This window comes from Filicampus tigris, chromosome 2 (genome assembly GCF_054856515.1).
Source record: "Filicampus tigris isolate MCC_2025a chromosome 2, RoL_Ftig_1.0, whole genome shotgun sequence".
Taxonomy (NCBI): domain Eukaryota; kingdom Metazoa; phylum Chordata; class Actinopteri; order Syngnathiformes; family Syngnathidae; genus Filicampus; species Filicampus tigris.
The window spans coordinates 21,833,334-21,855,468 of NC_141218.1; the positions used below are offsets into that span (position 1 = coordinate 21,833,334).

The window sequence follows — 22,135 nt, forward strand, 5'->3', positions numbered from 1 at the left end:
AGGATAATGCACCCATGTGAAAATGGCAAGAAAAACACAAGACCCAGATTTTCCCCATGCTGTGGGTTGGCCAGAGAGTACCCAATGGTGGCCACAGCAACACGTAGCTCCGCCACTGTGTGGGTCCACATAAAAGAGACACTTCATGGAAAGTTAAATGTTTATTAAATACAGCAGCACAGGACATTTATTCACTCTGTGGCTCACTCCTCAGACAATAGAGCACAAATGTTCGTACAGGAACGTATTTGAGTGACAGGTAAAGGCCTTTTCGCAATGCACTTACTCAGTGCGAAAGGTTGCGCCCTAGTGCAACTTTGCCCATAGTTGAAAGTTATGACATAACAGCCTACGAGGAAGTCAAGGAGGAGTCAGGGAGGGAGCTGGGGAGGCTTTTCCCACTGGTTGAGACAAAAAAGTACACTGCGCAACTTGACAAGATGTGTCTATCATCATTGCAAAAGACAGTCCTGGCTTTGTTAAATTTAGGGAGGAGTAGGAGTGCAGGAAAAAAGAGAATGGGTGCACCCCATACTAAAGGCTCATTGGGAACTTGGAAAATGTAACTATGAAATAAATTGAAAAAATAAAATCAGCCAGGGCTCCTGTTTTTTTAGCCATATTTTATATATTTGCTCTTTTTATCATTCAAATTTTGCATGCTTGTTGACAACACTATTCTCTGTGTGTGTCAAATTTAAGACATTTCATTATCACTTTACAGGGATTTTAAACTCATCTTGCACCCATGTCTGTGCTGGTCCTGTTGATCCAGTAGTACAACGTCCTATCAGTGCATGAAAGCTACCCATCGTTTCTCCAGATAAGAAAGACGAGACGCCACCTTTGTAATGTTCAGTAACGGTGAGGGTTTTATTTTGATTCAACAGCTGTTCAAGCCCGTTAGACGCGGACCAATCGGAGCGCTCGCCGTTATCAGCAGAGGGAAAAAATCCCCACCGTCGCCATAATACAGCAGCAGCGGAAACGGCTGAGAAGTGGCTAGAAAACAAAAGAGAGCACGCAGTCGTCCTCGCCATTTGGTATGCTCTTGCAGGTATAAACGCCACTCTTTACATCCAGCCAACTCCACATTTATCTCGTCGCCCATTTAGGCCGAATCGGATACCAAAAATGTATCAGTGTTTGTTTTTTCTTCTGCGCAGCGAGACTTATTAGAACGGCTAGTCGGTCAGCTTCGAATAATTGGATCTGTTAGCTTGTAGCTAGCTAGCTAACGAGCGCTAAAGCTAAAATAGCTCGGAAGGAATCGCAGACGCGGTATTGTGATCCTTTTCTAGGCCCGCGTACTTTAATAAGAATTACACGATTTCAATGTCTTCTGTTATATAGGCTAGTTAGCAATAGCTTGCTGCCGCGATGTTTCTTGGCCTAGTGTTGTTCGCTAGGCAGTGCAAGGCTGTTATGTAAACAATTGTGATGTATCTTTTAACAAATTTCACGTCTCGCGTCTTTGATAAGCTCGGTGGGAGAATGCTAAGCACAATAAATGTGTGATCTGACCCACTTAGTGACTCCCCTTCGGTCTGCGAGGAAATGCGTCCGTGTTAACGTTAGCTGTGTGGCGTGTGTTTTATGTAGAGTTTGGTGGCCAACAAAACCTATTTAGGTTAAGCTAGGCTAATCAGCGATCGTCAATAAGGGGAAAAATCGCCTAACCAGTACCTAGGGCTATGACTGTTGTAAACACTACCGTCCCTTGTTGCAAGTATTTATTACAGTGATCTGTGGTGCTTGGTGAAATCTCCTATGATACTTATGTAATATAGTTTGTCAAGACTTGTTCCATGAGATTTTGATTACGCTATACGTGATTATTCAGGCACTTTTCGAGTCTCCATTGAATATTTGCTCACATGCTCTCTGCTAACTTTTAGAACCGGGTCACCCCAATTTGGGATCCCATATGGGTTGTGGTGTGTGTAATTTCAGTAAGACAATTATTGACCATTAAGTAAGCACATAGGCATCTATTTTTTCATGCACATGACTTTTGTTGTGTTTGAGTCTTACAGTTGATGATACAACTTAATCATTTTTCCCAGCCACTCCTAATGGCATTGATCTCTCTATTTTGCTCTCTAGTGTTACAGGAATGCCCAAGGAAAAATATGACCCGCCGGATCCCAGGCGGATGTACACGATAATGTCCAGCGAGGAGGCAGCCAATGGGAAGAAGTCATACTGGGCTGAGCTGGAAATTAGTGGTGCGTATCTATCAAGGGAACCGGACCGTAAAGCGTTTCTTTTTTGAATCTTTAAGATCATTGTGCCAAGTTAGACCACCCCACCTGGTATTTTTGGTTTACTTTGCCGGACAGAGTTATTTTTTTATTATTTAAATATATTAATTTGGAATGCACTGAAATGAAAATGTTTGACCGAAACCGGAAATGAGGAAACCAATGCCGAAACACCAAAAGAAATTATAATACTGTACCTTGCCTCACTCCTTTTGTCAGTATCCCCGTGTCCTTGATGGGATTTCTGGTAGGAGGTGTAAACAGAGGAAAGAGGACCTAGTAGGGCTGGGTGATATGACTGAAAATTATATCACGATATAAGTGTTTCATATTGGTTGATATCGATATATATAGATTTTTTTTTTCTTTTTTTAAACTATTGAAAATAATGACCCGAATAAGAATACATTTAGGTTATTTTATTTTAACATAATACTTAACCTTTAATAAGAGGTCAATGTAACCATGAAAGAGTGAAATAAACTGGTCGATGTAAAGATTAAATAAACTCCATTTCAAAGACAATGTGCTTAGAAGGGCTGAGAATGTTTGAAAAACTGTCACAATCCTATATCATATTTCATATTAGTCAATATTGATAATTATTGATTTTATTTTAAACCTTTTCTTTAAATAATACTGAACTGTTTTTTGTACATCGTTATGTAGTGTCATGTGCAGTTTGTCCTCCATCAGTGCATTGTAAATGCTTATTTGCATTAGGCCTAGCCCAAAGCAGTTGTTGACACACATATTATTAGCCTTCATTCAATGTTCATCCAATGTAAGTGAACGAATACTCTCTTGCAGTGCAAACATCATCGTTGACCAACCTTCTTAGGACTACTTTATCTTTTTAGCGGACTCATTATTGCCACAGTCCATTCATATTTTACTTGCTTGATTTTACCTTGAGTGCGATGTTGGTGTCGGATAAGGCTAACTACTGCTTGCATGTCAAAGACAAGAACTCCTCTACTTGTACACCATGGATCCATGGGTTTTTATTAGGGTTATCATGCATAATATAATTTCATTGTAAGAGTTGTAGTCGATTGGTCATTTATTTGAGCAAAGTTGCGGCGCTCGCTCGCTAGATGTGAGCATAGCGCACGGCCGCCGGGCCCGCGAGCGTAGCTTCTTCTTGTTGGTTTAAATGCTTCTTTTTCTTTGGTTTAAACGCTGCTTCTTCATGTTTGGAGGCGGAAGCGCGCTGCACCATGCTGCGATCGGGTTTGTTTTTCTTTTTTTTTTTCCCTTCTATCGAACGTTTTATCGAAGGCATTTTCTATTGTTATCAAACACGTGTCAATCGCGATACATATCGATATCGAATTATCGGCCCAGCCCTAGGACCTAGCAAGTTACAAATACAGAAAAGAGATGAGCCCCTACACGCGGGATCATGTTTACTTCTGCAAACACTGCGCCATGTGACATTGTTTTGTGCGCATGCGTGTCACTTTATGGATGCATTCCGTTCACATTAGAAGTCACTTTTTTTTTTGGAATGTGATTGAGTTCGTAAAAAGATCAGATTTAACAAAACATCCCGATTCGCTTTCAATGACACATGTGGCCCTAGCTGTACCTGTATATGTGCTTTTGTCACCACATTGAGGTGGGACGCCACAAGCCCTGATAAATCATAAATGCATGGATAAATGGCATACTCAAACAAACTAGTGCTCGAAGGTCCCCCATACACTGTGGTCTCCTGTTTGGGAACATTCTAGCTTTCTAGACATTGCTACATGAGATTGGCAGCAATGTTGCAGGTAACACGTCTAACATAATAACGAATATTTGACTTTGAATGTTTCTTAGATGAAGCAAGCAGTATTTTTAGCCAAAAACAAAGAACAACAGCTCTGTTCTTCGTTCTCCGCTGCTTCTCTCGCTAGCCGACCGATGCATTCATGAACCTCGAAAACATCACAACTCGGCAAAACACAAATCCGACCACAACACAGATAACGTTACAATATGCTGTTGAACATTCAAAGATTTCAATGCCTAAAAAGTGTAAATAATTTCATAAAGACTTTAAAGTTACTGTATTTCATTATAAAGAGTTTTATTATCAAGAGTTTCAATACAGTTAGCAATCATTCTTACTGTTCCTACACTGGCGATGTAACACGAATTTCTGTGCATGTCGGATTTCACCATTAAAATCAAAATTTACGTCAAAATACTTTGTATAAAAACAAAAATACATTAAAATGAAAAGCACAAGATGTTGTACTTAGCATTACTGCTGAGAAATGGATGGAGAAAGAGGAGAGGAGGGCGAAAAAGGCAAAGATACTGCCGGCGTGCAAACAGACACTGTGCATTCTTATTGCTCAACCGCAAGGAATGCTGGTCTTTGTAGTACAGGAAGTGCTTGTATGCGGAAGTGCGTTGTTTGGCGCGAAACCCATCACAAATACACAAGCAGAGGTAAACAAGCTCAGAGACGCAGCACAAAAGCACACTTTTGGAGCGAAGAGGAAACCGGCTGCTTAATGTGGTGAGTGACAAGAAGTGTTTTATTGACAGTTGAAAGTAACAAGCGGTAATGACATCAGTTTGAGTCATGACGCGCAGTGTGTCGCCGTACACAGTGGGTTATTCAAATGCCGGAGCAACTCTGTCCGCTCAATCATGTAAACAGGATATTCAGAATGTTTCAGAAATCGGAATTTTGACTTTAACACGGATATTGACTGCATCTAAACGTAGTCACTATAGTGCTGGGGACAAAATGGAGGAGGAGGCACAGGCGCCATAAAGTTGAAACGTAGGTCGCGTACGCCGTAATTTGAGGACTGCCTGTAATTAGAAAACTATAGAAAATATCAGCCTTGGTTGCCATGGTAACAGATACTCACTTGGGACTTGGTTCAAGATGTCTGTGATTCACTAGAAACGGCTGAAACTTGTTATGCAGCTACTTATAAAGCTATTGAGGGCAACTGTGAAATTTGGTCCTTCACAATTAGGGGTGGGCGATTATGACGATATTAGATCGTTAAGCGGTTTAACGTGTTAGCGATCTCATAAAGCCGAAAGATCGTTTGATCGTTTGATCGCATTCTACATGGCACATTCTAAACAGTTTAGCTCTATAGCGGCGCAAAGCCGCTGACGCATACCCGACCAACCAATCACAGCACGCGCAGTGCACGGTACGAGACACTCCCCGCCTCCCTGTTTGTTTGTATAGCGGGAGGCTATAGCGGAAAGTCACCACGAAGCAGAGTTGGTCCCGAAAAGAAACTCCACATCCACAGTGTCGATTTGGTTTGGCTTTTCCTTGGAGGAGAAAGCGCAAACCAGTTATTTACAAAATTTACAGAGACTCGGTTCGGACGTCAGCGCCGACAGCCAAAGCAAACCAGACCACCAGATCATTGGTAGCCGGAGGCAACCGCTAGCTCCAAGTTAACGCAACCCACGGTAACGGTCTACAACAAGAGCACTCCATATGAAAAAACAAGCAAGCAGTGTAAAGAAGTAACTGAGGCAATGACTTATTACCTTGCCGAAGACATGATTGCCATTAAAACAGTGGAAAACGAGGGGTTTAAAAGACTCTTCAAAATACTAGACCTGCGTTATGAGCTGTGTTTTTATGTTTACATTGTTACCTGTTATGTTTACATTCACTGCACATTTTGATAAAATTTGTCACTATTCAAATTAAAACCTGTTCAGGAAGCTTAGCTGACTTAAAATGTCATTTTTTTTCTTTTAGAGTTTTATACACATTTTAAATGTTTTATATGTTTAACCTGAGGAATATGGTCAGAAATGTGCAAATTAGTCTTAAACGATGTAAAAAAAAAAAAAGAATCGTGTTAAAATCGTGATGGTGATTTTATTTTAAAAAAATCATGATATGATATTTTTGTCAGCTCGCCCACCCGTATTCACAATTAATTCTACTTGAGGCTATATTTGCCGTAAATTCTAAGACCCTAGACCTTTCTTGGAAAATTATCAATGGTTGAAAAATGTCATTTGCATTCAGTGAAAGTATCATGCAGAAGCTGTGAATATTTAAGGCTGTTATCGTAAGTAGATAGTACAATATATAGATTATATAAAAGTTAGTTATGATAGCTGCTACGGAATTCCTACATAATCAACTTTTTAATAACAGCCACAAGCAAAACAAACTACATTAGCACGATATTCGTGTTCTTTCTTTCTGTGACTTCAGCGAGATGTTGGGCTAATCACTCCATTAGAGACAGCGAGGAGGAGGTAGATGTTTCTGCGTTATGTTCTGTATTTAAAAAAAAAAAGGGTTTGAGTTCTTTTAATGAAAGAGGCAGACAAACATGACTGAGTTAGAGAAACGAAATTAATTTTTTTCAACTAAGCCAAGGACATGGCAATTGAATGTGCAGTTCTGCACATTCACAATTAATATGCACGGGGACGTGCAGCGAGTTGCGTCTGCTTGCAAAATCATTCGTGTCTATGTTCAACCCACAGCTAAAAGCACAGTTATACAAGACATTTTGGATATGAACACTTGCTGTAGGTTTCAAGGGACATACTGAAACCTGAACACAATGTCAGTACTCACCCATTAAGTCTTAGTTATCCGTCAACTTTGAATGGATGTCCACAGCTACAATTGATGCTTCAATTTTGTCGTCTTCTCAGAGAACCGCTTCTTCGATTGGCTGACAAGTTTCAGCCAAAAATATCCACAAGTGAACTTATATGGGTGGAAATATGTAGGTGTACGTCAAGTGGGCTACTTAAAATTACTGTGGTGCTTTAAACTGCGTCACTTGCCCTCCAAAAATGATTTAAATAGCGCAAATGAAACATTATTCATGAGAAGGCAAGGGTTATGTACTTTAGTCAGCAATTATTTTCTCACAAATTGATCTGTTATGGCTGATTTTAGAGGCGTTTGAAGTGCAAATTACATGTTTATTTACTTTTTACTTTTTAATTCCACCAAGATGGCCCTTGTCGCATTGCTACCATTTATACACCAAAGTTGCCCCTTAGCTGCAGTGGGAAAAGTGTCAGTGGTTGACATCTGTATTGTGAAAACCTAATGAGATCACAACCTCCTTCCCTGATGCTTTTAAGGTCGAGTAAGGAGTCTCAGCACAGCCCTGTGGTCGCTCACCCACCTCACTGCCCTGCACCTCAGTGACAACTCATTGTCACGCATCCCGCCAGACATTGCCAAACTTCACAATTTGGTATACCTGGATCTTTCATCCAACAAGATCAGGAGCCTGCCGGCAGAGCTCGGCAACATGGTGTCTCTCAGGTGAGCCATCTCCAGTTTTTCCATTACCCCTTTATTTAGACAGAATTACTGAATTCGATTTTTTTTTTCTTACAATTAGATTCGATTTCACACAATTTCCCTGGGGCAGTTGGCTTTTTTTGTTAACGTTCAGTCTTGTTGTACTCTTTGTTGTGAAGGAGAAAGCGTTCTTTCTTGTTGATCAAATATCACCTTTTTTCCTCCACAGGGAACTGCTTTTAAATAACAACCAGTTGCGGGTTCTGCCGTTTGAATTGGGAAAACTGTTTCAGTTACAAACACTGGGGTTAAAAGGTGAGTAGCTAATTAACATCAGGCGTAGCCACCCTTTCCTTGAAATGTCATTTTCTCTCTTCTTTGCTTTGGCCACTGTAGGAAACCCGCTTGCACAAGAAATTATGAGCCTCTACCAGGAACCCGATGGCACGCGAAGACTGCTCAACTACTTGTTAGACAATCTGGCGGGGGCTATCAAGCGCAGTGAGTGGCCTTTCTGCTTACCCCATCCCTCCTTATTGCAGGCATTTCTGTCACAATTGCCAATTTGTTATGTGAAGGGAAATTGTACATAAAATGTGCCTGTTATCACACACAACAAACATTATTTTACTCTTTTCAGTACCGACTGAGCAGCCCCCGGCCCGGTCGTGGATCTCTCTCCAAGAACCAGACCGAGCCCGGCCATCAGGTAAGTCAGCAGTAGGACTATTAGTACACTGTGCCAATTCACTATGTTTAAAAATTAGCGAGTGGAAGTTGGTAGGCGAAAACGCTTATGGAAGCCCGTTTTAAAATGCTAGGCGGACCAGCCTATAGGCGACTACTATTTGATCTGGCCGGACAAAAAGGCGGATAGACGGAGAGCGGAACGGTACCCCGGCTGCAGGCGGAAGGCGAAAAACTGACCGCAAAATTTTAGTCAAGTGCACAGCTCTGGTTATTACCCTAACAGAATATAGTACAGTGAAACCTTGGCAATTCACGACCAGGCTGGTGCACTTCAACCAAACATCGTTGCATGAACTGATGAAGCCTTCTCAGAAGAGTCGAAACATCTTCTAAGACAACCTGAACAGTCCAATTGCAACTGGGGAGACGGTGCGCCAGTGCATGAAGCAGTACAGATGGAAACAGTTAAAGCATAAGCTGCTGATTGATAGGACATAGGATGGTTCGGAAAGGAATGAGGGGGAGCACGCTCTGCCTATCCAAAGACACGCACAATTTCAGTGTAGCGCACGGGTGTCTTGAATAAATTTGCATCCAAGGTACGCAGGAGAAGTGGAGCTCCCAAGTGCAAGCAGACAATCATGGCCACACGTAACTTAAGCTGTCCAAATTCTGCTGTCCATCTTCTTGCACATGCATCACTTCGGGCTGGGAGATGTAACAATGCCTAGATATGAACATTCAAGTGATTGATATTGAAAACTAAGATGATATCAGCCATGTAGACTTTCCACGCTTGCGCTGCAAGTATTGCTCAAGCCAACCAAACACACACCTCTTTTTAAGTTTGCCGTTAATTGACAGCTAAAGCCAGCCCATGGCAATCATCATGGAGGGAGGGAGAGACGCACATATGCAGAAACGCATGCACACCACCACACGCAAAAAATCAATTTCCATGTAATAAGTGAAGTAGACACAGCCGTGCGCCGTCAAGCCATAGAAATACAGTATACACAGTAAACATTGTATACTTAACCATATTTATAATTCCATATGCCAGTGGATAAAATAGAGCAGTCCGCACCTCGCTGGTCCATTCAACTGAATGGAAGAGAGTCTCTCCTTTCAATCCACACTCTCCTCAAGATTATCGCCCATCTACTATTTCCTTAGCAAGCTAAGTGTTCCTTGACTGACAGTCTGACACTATCTTTTTGTGAATCAACAAAAAGTGATACATTGCAACATATTGTATGGGGAACCTCAAAATGTGATACAGGTTGGCACAATTCACATCGCAAGGGAGTCCACACATTCAATCGCCCAATGTGCTGGGGCGAGTGGCCAACTGAGGACCACGTCGGGTTCATTAGCACAAATGCATGGACAAATTGATACAAAACAAAAAACGCAATGATGCCGTTAACACTTACACACGTGTATGTGCACTTCTGTAGCATAAAACTGTCACTAAAGTACAGTTGCAGTCCATTGTGAATTTATTTTTTTTAATTGCTGACTGTTAATATTGATTGTCAGCACTTTCCACGTCCTTTTTATTGATGTTTTGCCTTTTCTTAAAAAAATGCTTAGTTTTCACTGAACCCATGGAAATATTGAGATATCTGGCATGAATATCGAGATGAAATTTTGTCCCTCTCACACCCAGCCCTACATCAGTATACGTACATCTTTATTCCTGACGAGTGTGGTGCTCATGTTTTTCCTACTAGTGTTTATGCCGAATTCCATTTTGATCTTTTAGAATGGCTCTGCCGTTTACAGCCTTTCAATTTGTCAACCAAGTTTCGATTTACACACAGAAGACACAGTGGACCAATCAAATTGAACAGCCCTTCGACTACTGGACTGGAAAATTATTTTGCTCAACAGGCTATTCATTCATTTGATTGATAGGATTGCTAAATGGAATTGCGGCACTGATTCATTCTCACCAGTGTGTTTTTTTTAATTTTTTTTTTTTCCAAAGCATTGGTGAAAGTGGTGAATAATCATGGTTCCTATTTATTTAAAACTGTATGAGAGGAACTAAGATGTTTGCTGTGCTTTCCCCCTTGCAGCACTGTTCTCTGTCATGTGCTACAACGTGTTGTGCGATAAATACGCCACAAGGCAGCTGTACGGCTACTGCCCCTCTTGGGCTCTAAACTGGGAGTACAGGAAGAAGTCCATCATGCAAGAGATTATGGGCTGCAATGCGGACATAATCAGTTTGCAGGTGAGATGTGTGTTATTGTCTCTTCTATCACACTACTTGCTGTAATTTTTTGCTCTGTTATTGAAATGTCTGCCAATGCATCTGTCATCACCTTCTGCTCATCCTGTTAACCGCCCTCACTCACGGGTCTCCTTGTGAAACATAGGAAGTGGAGACAGAGCAGTACTACAATTTTTTCTTGCCTGAGCTGAAGGAGCAGGGTTATGATGGGTTCTTCAGTCCAAAGTCGCGAGCTAGGACCATGTCAGAGTCGGACCGCAAACATGTGGACGGATGTGCAATTTTCTACAAGACAGAAAAGTATGTTGTCAACAGTTTTCTAACTATTCTTCTAGAAAGAATTCAGCATTGTACATGCCTTAATATGGTTATTTTTCCAAACAATTCACCCAAACTTGAGGTTGTTTTTTAGATATTGTGGTTTTGTGTTGTGAGACAAAATTTGAGGTTGCCACTTGAAAAGTGAAAAACTAAATGTAGGGTCTAAGGTACTGTGAGACACAAGCAAAATGAGGACACTTACAAAAAGCTGCTGTCTCACGCCCAGGTGCTCACACTGAACTAGGGCTGCGACGAACAATTATCTTAATAATTGAATCAGATTTTTAGTGTTTTAATTTCCATCCCATTATTTAAAAACAAGGCATCTTTTCAAATTGACAGTGCAGAAAATGCAAAAACATAAATTATGTTTCAGTTTGTGGTTTGGGCCGTAACATGTCAGAAAATTGGTCATTTTCATTGTTTTTCAGAGTAAAAACGGATATTTGCAAATATCTTGTTTTGAAAAGAAAAAAGAACCTGAAAGATAATTGGTCTGCTTTCATGGAGGACCACATAAATCTGAGGCTATTTAATGTTGATAGTAGGCCTGTCACACACACAAATCTTTTTAGAATAATTTATCCTACAGAGTGCTCACTCGCGTAATCGTCGCAATCACAGCCGCTGGCTCGTCGTCACGCGGGTGTTCAACTCTCCAGTCTCCACCACCTCTGCTTTGCAGCCATACATAAAACAATATCTTTCTCCCTTCTCAGTCTAAACCAATCACAAACTTTGCTGCATGCTGCTGGAAGAGTGCATCCGTGCGGAAACAAACGTGCGGAAACAAACGTGCCCTTTTTTTTTTGTCAACATAACAGAGTTGGTCAACTTTATTTTCCCAGCCCTAGTTGAAAGCCTGACATTCTGATGATTTGGAGAATTTTAAATTCAAGGTGGTCTCTCAATGATCAATTATCAAAATGACACAACAGAGTTGATCAACTTTCTTTTCCCAGGCCTAGTTGAGAGCCTGACATTACGATCATTTGGAGAATTTTCCATTCAAGGTGGTTTCTACATGATTATTCAATTATCAAAATGTTTATCAATTAATTTGACAATCGATTAGTTGTTGACAAATCATTGCACCTATACACTGAACTATAACCAGCCAGCGTAACTCTAGCACCAACTTATTTTCTTTTTTTAAAAAACGTGTTACAAAGCAAATGTTTTTGGGGGTGCTGGTATGGATTAATGGCATTTAAATTCATTTTACTGGGGAAATTGCATTTGATATACCAGAAGCATGAGCTTGGTCATGGAATACACTAAACTCATGGGTCATGGTACCACTCTAATAGCAACAACGATTATAACTAGACCAGCTGATAAAAGAAAAGGCACGTTTCATCATAATAGATTTGGATATCAGTATGCTTGCATTAATGCTGTGGTGTGTTCAGGCTATCTTTACCATGATTAACTGTCAGAAAACTTTTACCTGTTAGAATGCTTGTGGACTGCCAAGAATAATACTACTATTGGTCAACAATTAATGTAATAGTTGTCATTGACATTCATGCATTTATTTATTTTGGGGGAGTGGCTTTGTTTTTCTCTGGAAACTGCCTCATCTCCTGCTGCTCCTGCTGGTTGTCTGCCTGGCTGTAATGAACATGCACAGCAGTGGTAATTATTAATCATCCGTGATGTAAACAGAAGCACTATGGTTAATGCAGTGTCATGGCTAGCCAGTGTTTGCAACAGAGTCCGAACGCTTGGGCGAGTTTCACTCCAAATACTTATTGCGATGCAAACCTGCCTTTCCTGGCTGCATGACGGGGATGCACTTGGCTAACATATTGTAGCGTGTACTGTGGTTTACGGAGTCATTAGTCAGTGAACTCAACGTTTGTTAACAACCAAAACACAGCACACATGCTCACTTGCGCTCTCTCGTTCCCACACTTACTGATCCATTCAGGAACATGGAAAAAGGAGAATTCAAAAGTAACAGCACTTGACATGTTTGCCACAAACCCTCAACGGCAACAAAAAAAAACACCTAACGTAGGCCATTCCAATATAGTAGGTTAAGTGCTAAAAATATAAATTCCTCCTAAACTTTTTTTTTTTTCTTTCGGCTGCATACCCCTTTTTTTTCTTTGAGATCAATTCAATAGTTTTAAATACGCACAAGGGTAGCCAATCAAAATGTTTTCAATAAAGGTTAAATAAAAAAAGTGTTTTCTTAAGCACAGTGCCTTTCTTCTACATTACATTTCATTATCTTCTACATAAAAAAATGTTTGATGCCCGAGAAGAGTGAAATATGTTTAGAAGTATTTATTTTTGTGTCTATATATAGTGTCGTACTGCAACTATGCATCGCATATAGTTTTTGGTTCATTTTAAAATGCACTAAACATTTACAGCCAAAAATGTTAAAGGTCACAGTATCGCCTTCAATTGAAGTTGCACCATCATTTATAATTTATAAGCATTTCTGAGATGTTGATCAAGCATGTCAGGAATGCTGGGAAAAGCTGCAAACTTGATTTTTGTTTAGCATTTGCTTCCTGGTGATGTGCTGTGATTCACATGCAATATGATGCAATTAGTCGACTAATCGCGCTACAATAGGTGACTAGTCGTCTAGCAACATAATTTCTGGCTGCCCCACTTGACACACTACTTTCCATCATACCCCCCACCCCCACACCTCTTCATATCCAGGTTCAGTGCAGTACAGAAGCACACAGTGGAGTTTAACCAGCTGGCAATGGCTAACTCAGAGGGCTCAGAGGCCATGCTGAACCGTGTGATGACAAAGGACAACATCGGGGTTGCCGTATTGCTTGAAGTCCGCAAAGAGATGATGGAAGTCTCCTGTGAGTAGATTACTACTACCTCCATATACGTCTGTACTTGTTGGAGCTTTTGTCTTACTTCTGGGTCGCCGTATTTTCCAGCTGGGAAGTCACTGCACGGCATGGAGAAGCAGCTGCTGCTGGTAGCCAACGCCCACATGCACTGGGACCCGGAATACTCTGACGTCAAGCTGGTTCAGACCATGATGTTCCTGTCGGAAGTGAAAAACATTGTGGACAAGGCGACGCGCAGCCTCAAGTTGTCCTCGGTCTCTGGTGAAACCAATGGCATTCCGCTGGTGCTCTGTGCTGACCTCAACTCTTTGCCCGACTCTGGTATGTGACACATATGGTCTACTATATGTGCTCCGAACGATCACTTTCCAAACTAGAGTTGATTGGGCACACATTCTGCCAGCTATAGCAATAGATACATCCTTTGTTTATCCATTGAGGGGAAATTGAATTGTCGTAGCCGGAATATTCACAATTACACCAAATCATAGAGCTGCCGTTAAAGACAAAGTAATAAGAATAGACTGATACTAAAGCACTGTTTGAGGGTTCATATGGAAAAATGTACATCAATCTGAGCCAGAAGAAAACTACATAATTACGGTCTCACCTGTTGGCCGTGATACATGGATAAACTCACATACAGCTCAATTGCCACCTCAATGGACACATACACACACACACACACACACACGTAAGCTGTCTTCACAAAGTTGTTGACACCTTTTGACTTTGCTTATTTCTTAAGAGGGTTTCTGCCTCCCAATGCAGGTGTGGTAGAGTACTTAAGTACGGGTGGAGTGGACTGCACCCACAAGGACTTCAAGGAGCTTCGCTACAGCGACAGCCTGACCAAATTCAACTGCAACGGCAAGAACAGCACGTCCAACGGCAGGATCACCCACGGCTTCAAGCTGAAAAGCGCTTACGAGAACGGCCTGATGCCTTACACCAACTACACGTTTGACTTCAAGGTAAGCAGATTGACTGCAGATAGTCAAGGTCAGTGGTACCCATCCTTTTTTGCGCCATGGACCGGTTTCAGGTAAAGCCAGCTTTTGACAGACCGGCATAGAAATAAGTACGAACAAATCATTTAAAAATGTGACTTCCCTGTTTTGCCGAATGTGGTTGTTCTAATTGGTGAGAGCCCTGAGCTTGTTTCTCTTCAATAAGCCGGTCCCATTTTGGGCTAATGCAAGGCGATGACACCGAAAGTATTTTACTTCTGTCCAGTCTATTTCTTAATTTTCTTTTAGTCACCACCATTACAGAAAACAGTGATTGACATAGACAGGATGTTGGCTTGACCTTTGGTCCCAAGTGATGGTGTACAGAAATGGCATTGTGAAAATGAACCAATTTCCCAAAATTGGACATGCGTGTTTTTCACAGGACAATGACAAATTATGCTGTGTCATTAAGCCGTCAATATAATAGTTCCTATGTCCATTTTACCAAATAATGCACCGTAAAGGCATAAACCGTTATTTACCCCATAACAGTGAACTATTCATATATAGTATTTGTTAGAGGTGTAACGGTACGCTAAATCACGTTTCGGTTCGGTTCGTTTTTTTGGAAACTTCGGTTCGGTATATTTTCGGTACAAAAAACAGATTTAAAAAAAAAAAAAGTTTATTCTGAAAAGATTACAAGTAAACGGTACTTTCTTTCGAAAAAATAAAAGCAAACCATTCGGGTGATATTCTAAGAAACCAGAATAAAAAATACACTTACAATAAAGATCTTTTAATACTGTATTAAGACACTGAAATCTTTAAACACTCAGCAGCAACAGCCTATGACACATCTAAGTATTCAAGTTAAAGCCAAGTAGTCATTACCGTACATATACAATTTTGTGATGAAAAAAAATACATACGATAAGTTACAATTATTGCTAACTTTTTAAAACTATTTTTATAATGAAAAAAATACAGTAACTTTAAAAAGGCTTTATGAAATTGTATACACTTTTTTAGGCATTGAAATCAGTCGTTGTCCGACACCGCTCGCAGCCGCCAGCTTCGGCGTGAGCGAAACGGCGTGAGAGTGAGGTAAGACCTCATCGAGCAAGCGTCAATGTTCAGCAAACAAAAAGTTCCAGCGAGGAGGCTGACTGCACAGCCGAGTGTGGCCGCATTGGAACGTACCGTTTCGGCTGTTATGTTTCATTGGACGGCGTGTTGTCGGTCGAAAAACTGTGGCCATTCCTCATACAAATAAATGTAAGGTAAGGTCATTAGTAAGGATGTCCACACAAATTTTGATGCCAATTGATCACCATTTTTGGACGTTATAAGCAATGAAAGTACAATGATTTCCAATGGAGAGTTTGTAATCGGTTCCTCCACTGACTCAGATCGAACAAGGCTAGAACGGTAGTGGGCGCGGCCATTCTCCTCCTTAACAAGAGGCGTTATTCATGGAGTAACTTATTTCCTAATTTCTCCCAAATTTATTGATCAAATACAAAATGATAACTCTTTCCATTTTCCTGATCAAAAAATATATAAAATGAACTTGTTAGTGAAAACATGGCCATCCCGGCCGAACCATCCCTTTAATTTAGCATTTTTAAATTCTACAAGATCAGCATGTTTTAATACTTAGGATCGGAGGAACAACTGGTTTGTGATTGAAATATGGTAACTGTTGTGAACAGTACAGAATGTGGAGTGATTTCTGGTTGAGTGCATGTTTTGCTTTTGCCAGGACAGAAATGCTTCTTGAAAATTAGGATTGGATATGTTGAATATGAGGTTTCCAGAAAATTCTGTTATCAATTATTACCCCAAGGAATTTGATTTTATTTACTCCATTTATATCCTCTCTTGATATCTTTATTTGATTACTTGATTTAACATTTCCAAATACCATTAATTTTGTCGTCCTTCAATTTATTCATCAAACCATATTTGTACTTTGCTGCATTTTCTCATGAGAAACTAGGTGATTCATTCATTTTAAGCTTTCTTGTTTGATCTCCAATGCAACAATGGCATTGGCAAAGAGGGGATCTGAAGTGGCATTTTAAAACGGTACCCAAGAGCTACGATACGGGTGTTCTTGTCAAAATGTTTTTTACGTGCTACAAAAAGTGTGTCACTACAGCCGTTTCACACTAAGGTTGGCAATGCTTTCCTTTTTTCTAACTGAGGTTTATTTTTCTGTTTCATGTTTGCATACGCATGTGTGTGTGAGTGCGCATGTGTTTTGTTGTTGTATGACAAGGAAAGTGTTGTGCAGTTAGTTACTGCAGGCTGAATAAGGCGTGTGGGTTTGCAATGACATTGAACTGGTCCATCACTGGGACATTTTCTGCTTGAAAAGTCTATCTTCTATCTATTACGCCTTATAATGCGGTGCGGCTTATGTGATTACAGAGTTCCAATATCTGTGAATGTTATGTGACTTAGTTGAGCGCTGCGTTTGACTGACTGGGAGCATTTGCTGCCAACACACTGGTTATATAGAGAAAAGGCGGACGTGAGTGAGGACACCATGCGGACGTTAATGGGAGAAGGGCGGTCGTGACAGAGGATGCTAAAGGCACACTCCCGGAGGTATATAGTGCCGGGCATAACAACACTGAAAAACTGAAAATGGCACCCACAAAGAGACACGCTTACAAGAGAGAGGGAGAGAGCAAAAACGCTTGCAAAAGAAATGAAAATTTAACATTTTGCTTGCTGCTTCTGTTATATGAAACTGCGCCATCTATACATCCTGTTAAAGTGTGGGTCTTTATAGTAAAAAACACGTCCAGCTTCTTTGCTTTGGCCCAACTCGGTCGGCATTTATTCGAACATGCATCTCATCAGCCTGTTACACATTTGGCTTCCTCTCTCTCAACAGTGCATGATTGCCCCCTATTGGCGTAACTGATAACAACAACATATCACATTGTTACACATCCGGGCATGCAATTTCCAGCGGATTACAAGGAAAAGCTGACCGTCTTCCGCTCCTACTGTAGTAAAAAGATTGCCGACAAACGCATCCGGGCCAACCACATCGCCAACATGCACGAGGTGCCGCTCACTTTCGACATCCCGGTGAACCACACTGTGGAGAAGAAGGGGACCAGCACGGTAGCGATACCACAACGGGGCACGAGAAGTCGGCTTTTACTGTTGTGCTTGGTTGCCATGGTAATGGACAGAAACTGCCACCTATGGTGATTTTTAAGCGGAACACGCTGCCTAAAGAAAAGTTTCCGTCCGGAGTCGTCATCATCAAGGCCAATCAAAAGGGCTGGATGAACGAGGAGACAATGAGAGAGTGACTGACTGCGTGTGACTTTCCCCAAATACTGTATTTATTTCTACCTCATACCTAATCGCTTCACGGTATAAATGCCCCGACACGCTGGACCACATTTACTTCCGCAAAGTAACTCCGGTGAGTGACGTTGTCTCGCATGCAGGTCACTTTCGTGACGTCACGCATGTGTTCATACAGCAGGCAAGACCGAGGTCGCATTTGAAATGTAATATGAACGCTTACACAAAAAAAAAAAAAACTGATTTTTTTTTTTTTATTTTTTATTTTTTATTTTTTTTCAAAAAATCAGAATTGAGCATTAAGACCTGCGGTGTGAACCTAGCCTAAGAGACTGGATGTTTTTTTTCCACACGTCAGCGTCGCTGTTAATCTGTGACTCCATGCGCGTCCATCTCACAGCCGCTGTGAAAAACCAAGTGAAGCAAATGAACTCCGATCTTGCCATTTTTCCCGGAGGCATAACAAAGGAACTCCAACCACTGGACATCGGTGTAAATAGGGCGTTCAAGGTTAAGTTGCGAGCGGCGTGCGAGTGATGGATGGCGGACGGCGAACACAGCTTGACAAAGACTGGGGGCAGCGAAGTAACAAAGTGTTATGCCACAATTTGTGAATGGGTTGTGGATACTTTGGGCTAAAGTGTCTGCTTGCACTGTTGTGCGAGCTTTCGCAAAAGCCGGCATCGTTTCTGAGGAGCCACACGGCAACGAGACTGACTCAGACAATGACGAAAGTGAACCTGGCGTGTTTAATGGAGAGCTTGCCCACCTGTTCGTTTCTGATACCAAAGATGAGGACTTTGATGGAATTGTCCAGGATTGTCAGCATGTCTTAAAAAGGATAAAGGAAAACTTAAACAATAGCTCCATGTAGTGTTACAGTAAATGAAAATTTCAAAAAGACAAATGTTACACTTTCACATATCTTTGTTTTGATTTAAACAGTTTTGAATATATTTATTATCGGCAAGCAGAGTTTTAAGAAAGGCTGATGCCGTGGCGTGAAAAAGGTTGGGGACCTCTGTGCTGAAACAAATAGCAATGACATTATTGATTTAATTGACTTAATTGATTTGGCCTTGACTTTTATAGCATTGTTGTCAACTACAAAATAGGCCGAGTCCCTAAATAGTACTACTATATGTAAGCAGAGTCTTAACTTCCTGTTTGTCTCCTTTCAGGGTGTCATCGACTATATTTTCTACTCCAAGCCTCACCTGAACGTCCTGGGCATCCTGGGCCCCCTGGATCCTCACTGGCTGGTAGAGAACAATGTTAGCGGCTGCCCGCACCCTCACATCCCCTCCGACCACTTCAGTCTCTTCACCCAGTTGGAGCTGCTCCTGCCCAACGTGCCCCCCCAGGTCAATGGTCTCCATCTGCCTGCACGCAGGTAGTGAGTCCCTGCCACTCCACCGGGTGGGGCTCTCTCACTCACTCTCTGCCCACGTTCCCTCCCACGACCAGCTCTTCCCTCTGCCGCCCCCGGAAGAGGAAAGCAAAAAAGAAAAAGAAAAAAAACAACCTGTAAAATATTCGTACAGTGAGGTCTGGCCAACAGGGATTTCGTATGATGTTATAGATATTCTATATTTTTCTTTCTTTTTTCTCTTTTTTTTTTTTTTTTTTTTTTTTTTTTTTTTTTTTAACTGCTCAATTCAGTCCAATTTCTGTATCAGATTTTGTCTTTTGGACTCCCTCTCTCACCCATCTGTACTCGTTAGTCTTGTCACGCTATACAGGATGCTAGCTCAACCCGCGTTTTTCGACGCGAGAGGGAGGGCCACGTTAAACGGAGAAGCTTGCGAGCTGATGGAGCGTGCGCGCGTGTCTGCCTGTCCTGTATAAACCTGAAACCAGCAATGACGGCAGACATGTCACTCTTTTACACCTCCATCGAACGGCAAGAGGGCTGGTCGTCGGGAGTCGAGATGGAAGCTTTTCCCGCTGTCATTCAGTGGTGCTCGGGGGCCCTGCTCACGGCCTCCTGTGGTGCTACACCTCCGACCCCCCGGCCCGGCCCGGCCCCCGGCCCCGGTGCAATAGCTCCCACACCCACGAGCCACCCAACGGTGCTGCACGACTTAACACAGCCTGGAGGGACGCTTTGAGAAACAGCTAGCAACCTCATCAGACTGTTTTGGGTGTTGTTGGTAGTCTCGTTTTAAAGCTACACGGCACTCTCAGCCTGCACTTAATTTGGGTAGGGGCCATTTGGGGATTGTGGTCTTGATTTGCTTCTAGTCAGGAAGCGAGAGAGAGAGAGAGAGAGAGAGAGAGCCATGGGTAGTACGACCAGCATTCCTCTCACTGTCCAGCTCAACACACACACACACACACACAGATTTGTAGCACTGTCTCAACGGCCAGTAGTGACATTCCCGCTCCATCAATCCCACATACACACAGTCACATGATATCAGTGTTTTCTGTTCTTTAGGTCTTTTTTTTTTTCCTCTTCCAAAGTGTTTGTACAGAATCAAAAGCATAGACTCAGTCTTTACATGATTGTATATGAACCACAGAAGACTTGTTTTCTGGTGTTTTTTGTACCAAGAGTAAATTATGATCCCATTTGAGAGATTGTATGTAAACTATGACTAAATTTTTATCCCGTTCATGTCGCGGTGAAACTGATAACCAGCTTGTACAAACGACGTAAGCAGAAGAAGAAGAGGTTGTTCACGGCGTTTTTGTCACGACTTTGCACTCCTTTCGAGATGAACCATCGCATAGTGTATCTATTGTTGTTTTTAAGACCCCGCCATTACTGATGTTCATTTGGTTTGTTTGTGGCGATTTGTACATAGCCGCTGAGTCAACTCTGCCATGCATCATCTCCACCAGCCCACCCCCGTATCAAAATACACACACATGTATGTGGCGTGTGACTGACACCCGATAAGAATCCCCCACGTCCGAGCAAACATCGTGCCTCATCGTAGCAGTTGTTGTCTTGCACTACTAAACATTCGACAGACGCCTGAACAACCTTTTCTGCTTTTATTTTTAAATACTGTTGAGACATTTGTGAAGATTTTATGTCCTTTTTGTTTTGTTAAAGTTGGTTCTCCTTTTTTACAAGCCTTGACGATGTTAATGTGTATATTCCTTTTTTGTTTTTGACACCCCCCCAATAATCAGGTATGTGTGTACCCCCTGCCCCTTCGCCCTTTAGGATCAGGTGTATCTTTTATGAAGTCATCCTTGTACATTAGCACAGCTCTGCTACTTTGCTTTCACAGCCAGATGATCTCCACATTTCAAGCCCCCTCTACACACACACACACACCCACACCCACCCCTACACACACACACCTCCAGTCTTTGTATTAGTTGAGCTTTGTCATTTTAAATCCCTCTTGAACAACCACTTTGTATCATTGTCACACACGTGCACACACATGTATGTCGCTGCAGCTACTGTGCCATCCCTGGACCCCCCCCCCCCAATTTGGTTCCTCCCCGCCCCAAAATGTCAGCGACGGGCCTGGCTTTTGATGCCACACGGAAGACGAGCACTTAGTAGACCCCGCCCCCACTAAATTGCTGACATCTCACCACTTTGTTTTAAAGCGACGGAAGTAAAGAAATAGGAAGTATCAAGTTAGTCCTCAAAAGGTCTTTCCTGTCCTGTTTGTTTGCCTCCTATATGTTTTTAACTGAAAAACAACAGTGTCCACTTTTTTTCTTCCTTTTCCTGAATGGCATTAGTATTGTAGTAGATGAAAAAGCTAGCTTTTTTTGTAAAGTGTGAATAAAAGATGTATCTCATGTTTCCTTTCTAAAATGATATTGAATTGTGTTGTTGTATAAATACGGAATTCTACGACGGTATTGTTTGCTACTTTTTAGTACTTTCTCCCATCATACACGCTTATCCCGCCACAAACCAAATCCTCTGTAGATGTGTACAGGAGTTGAATGTTCCGGAATGAAGGATGGAGTGTTTTTGGCATCAGGAAAGGCGACGTCTTTTGGTGTTACGGACTCAAAACACCTTTACTTTTTTTATTTGTGGTTTTGTTACCTTTCAGCTTTATTGCGGATATTTGCCTGGCACTAGCTGGAGAGTGCTATTGCCTGAAGGTGAGGGCAGCAGAGCTGACCTCCTCGTGGCTGCTGAGCTTATGATTTGCCGCTGGTCGCCAGACTGCTCCTGTGATCATTTCTCTTGGTTCTGTTTTTTTTTTTTTTTTTTTGGTAATGTCACATCGCTTGACACC

At 41.7% G+C, this 22,135-nt stretch overlaps 1 protein-coding gene across 3 annotated transcripts in view; it reads left to right on the top strand.

The window, feature by feature from the left end:
• Positions 1-829: 829 nt before the first annotated feature.
• Positions 830-22,135, top strand: part of LOC147151782 (CCR4-NOT transcription complex subunit 6) — a 22,169-nt gene continuing 863 nt past the window's right edge. Inside the window, exons 1-12 of one of the 3 annotated variants that reach the window (XM_086023839.1) lie at positions 830-864; positions 2,107-2,228; positions 7,368-7,554; positions 7,763-7,848; positions 7,930-8,034; positions 8,174-8,242; positions 10,308-10,465; positions 10,611-10,765; positions 13,472-13,626; positions 13,708-13,941; positions 14,392-14,594; positions 19,091-22,135. The exon at positions 19,091-22,135 is cut by the window's right edge and continues 863 nt beyond it. In XM_086023839.1, coding sequence (XP_085879965.1) covers positions 2,117-2,228; positions 7,368-7,554; positions 7,763-7,848; positions 7,930-8,034; positions 8,174-8,242; positions 10,308-10,465; positions 10,611-10,765; positions 13,472-13,626; positions 13,708-13,941; positions 14,392-14,594; positions 19,091-19,306 — 1,680 coding nt within the window. In that variant the 5' untranslated portion in view covers positions 830-864; positions 2,107-2,116 and the 3' untranslated portion in view covers positions 19,307-22,135. Of the gene's footprint in view, positions 865-888; positions 1,058-2,106; positions 2,229-7,367; positions 7,555-7,762; positions 7,849-7,929; positions 8,035-8,173; positions 8,243-10,307; positions 10,466-10,610; positions 10,766-13,471; positions 13,627-13,707; positions 13,942-14,391; positions 14,595-19,090 lie in introns of those variants that run through there. The other 2 variants (XM_086023837.1, XM_086023838.1) reach the window with 2 other exon arrangements.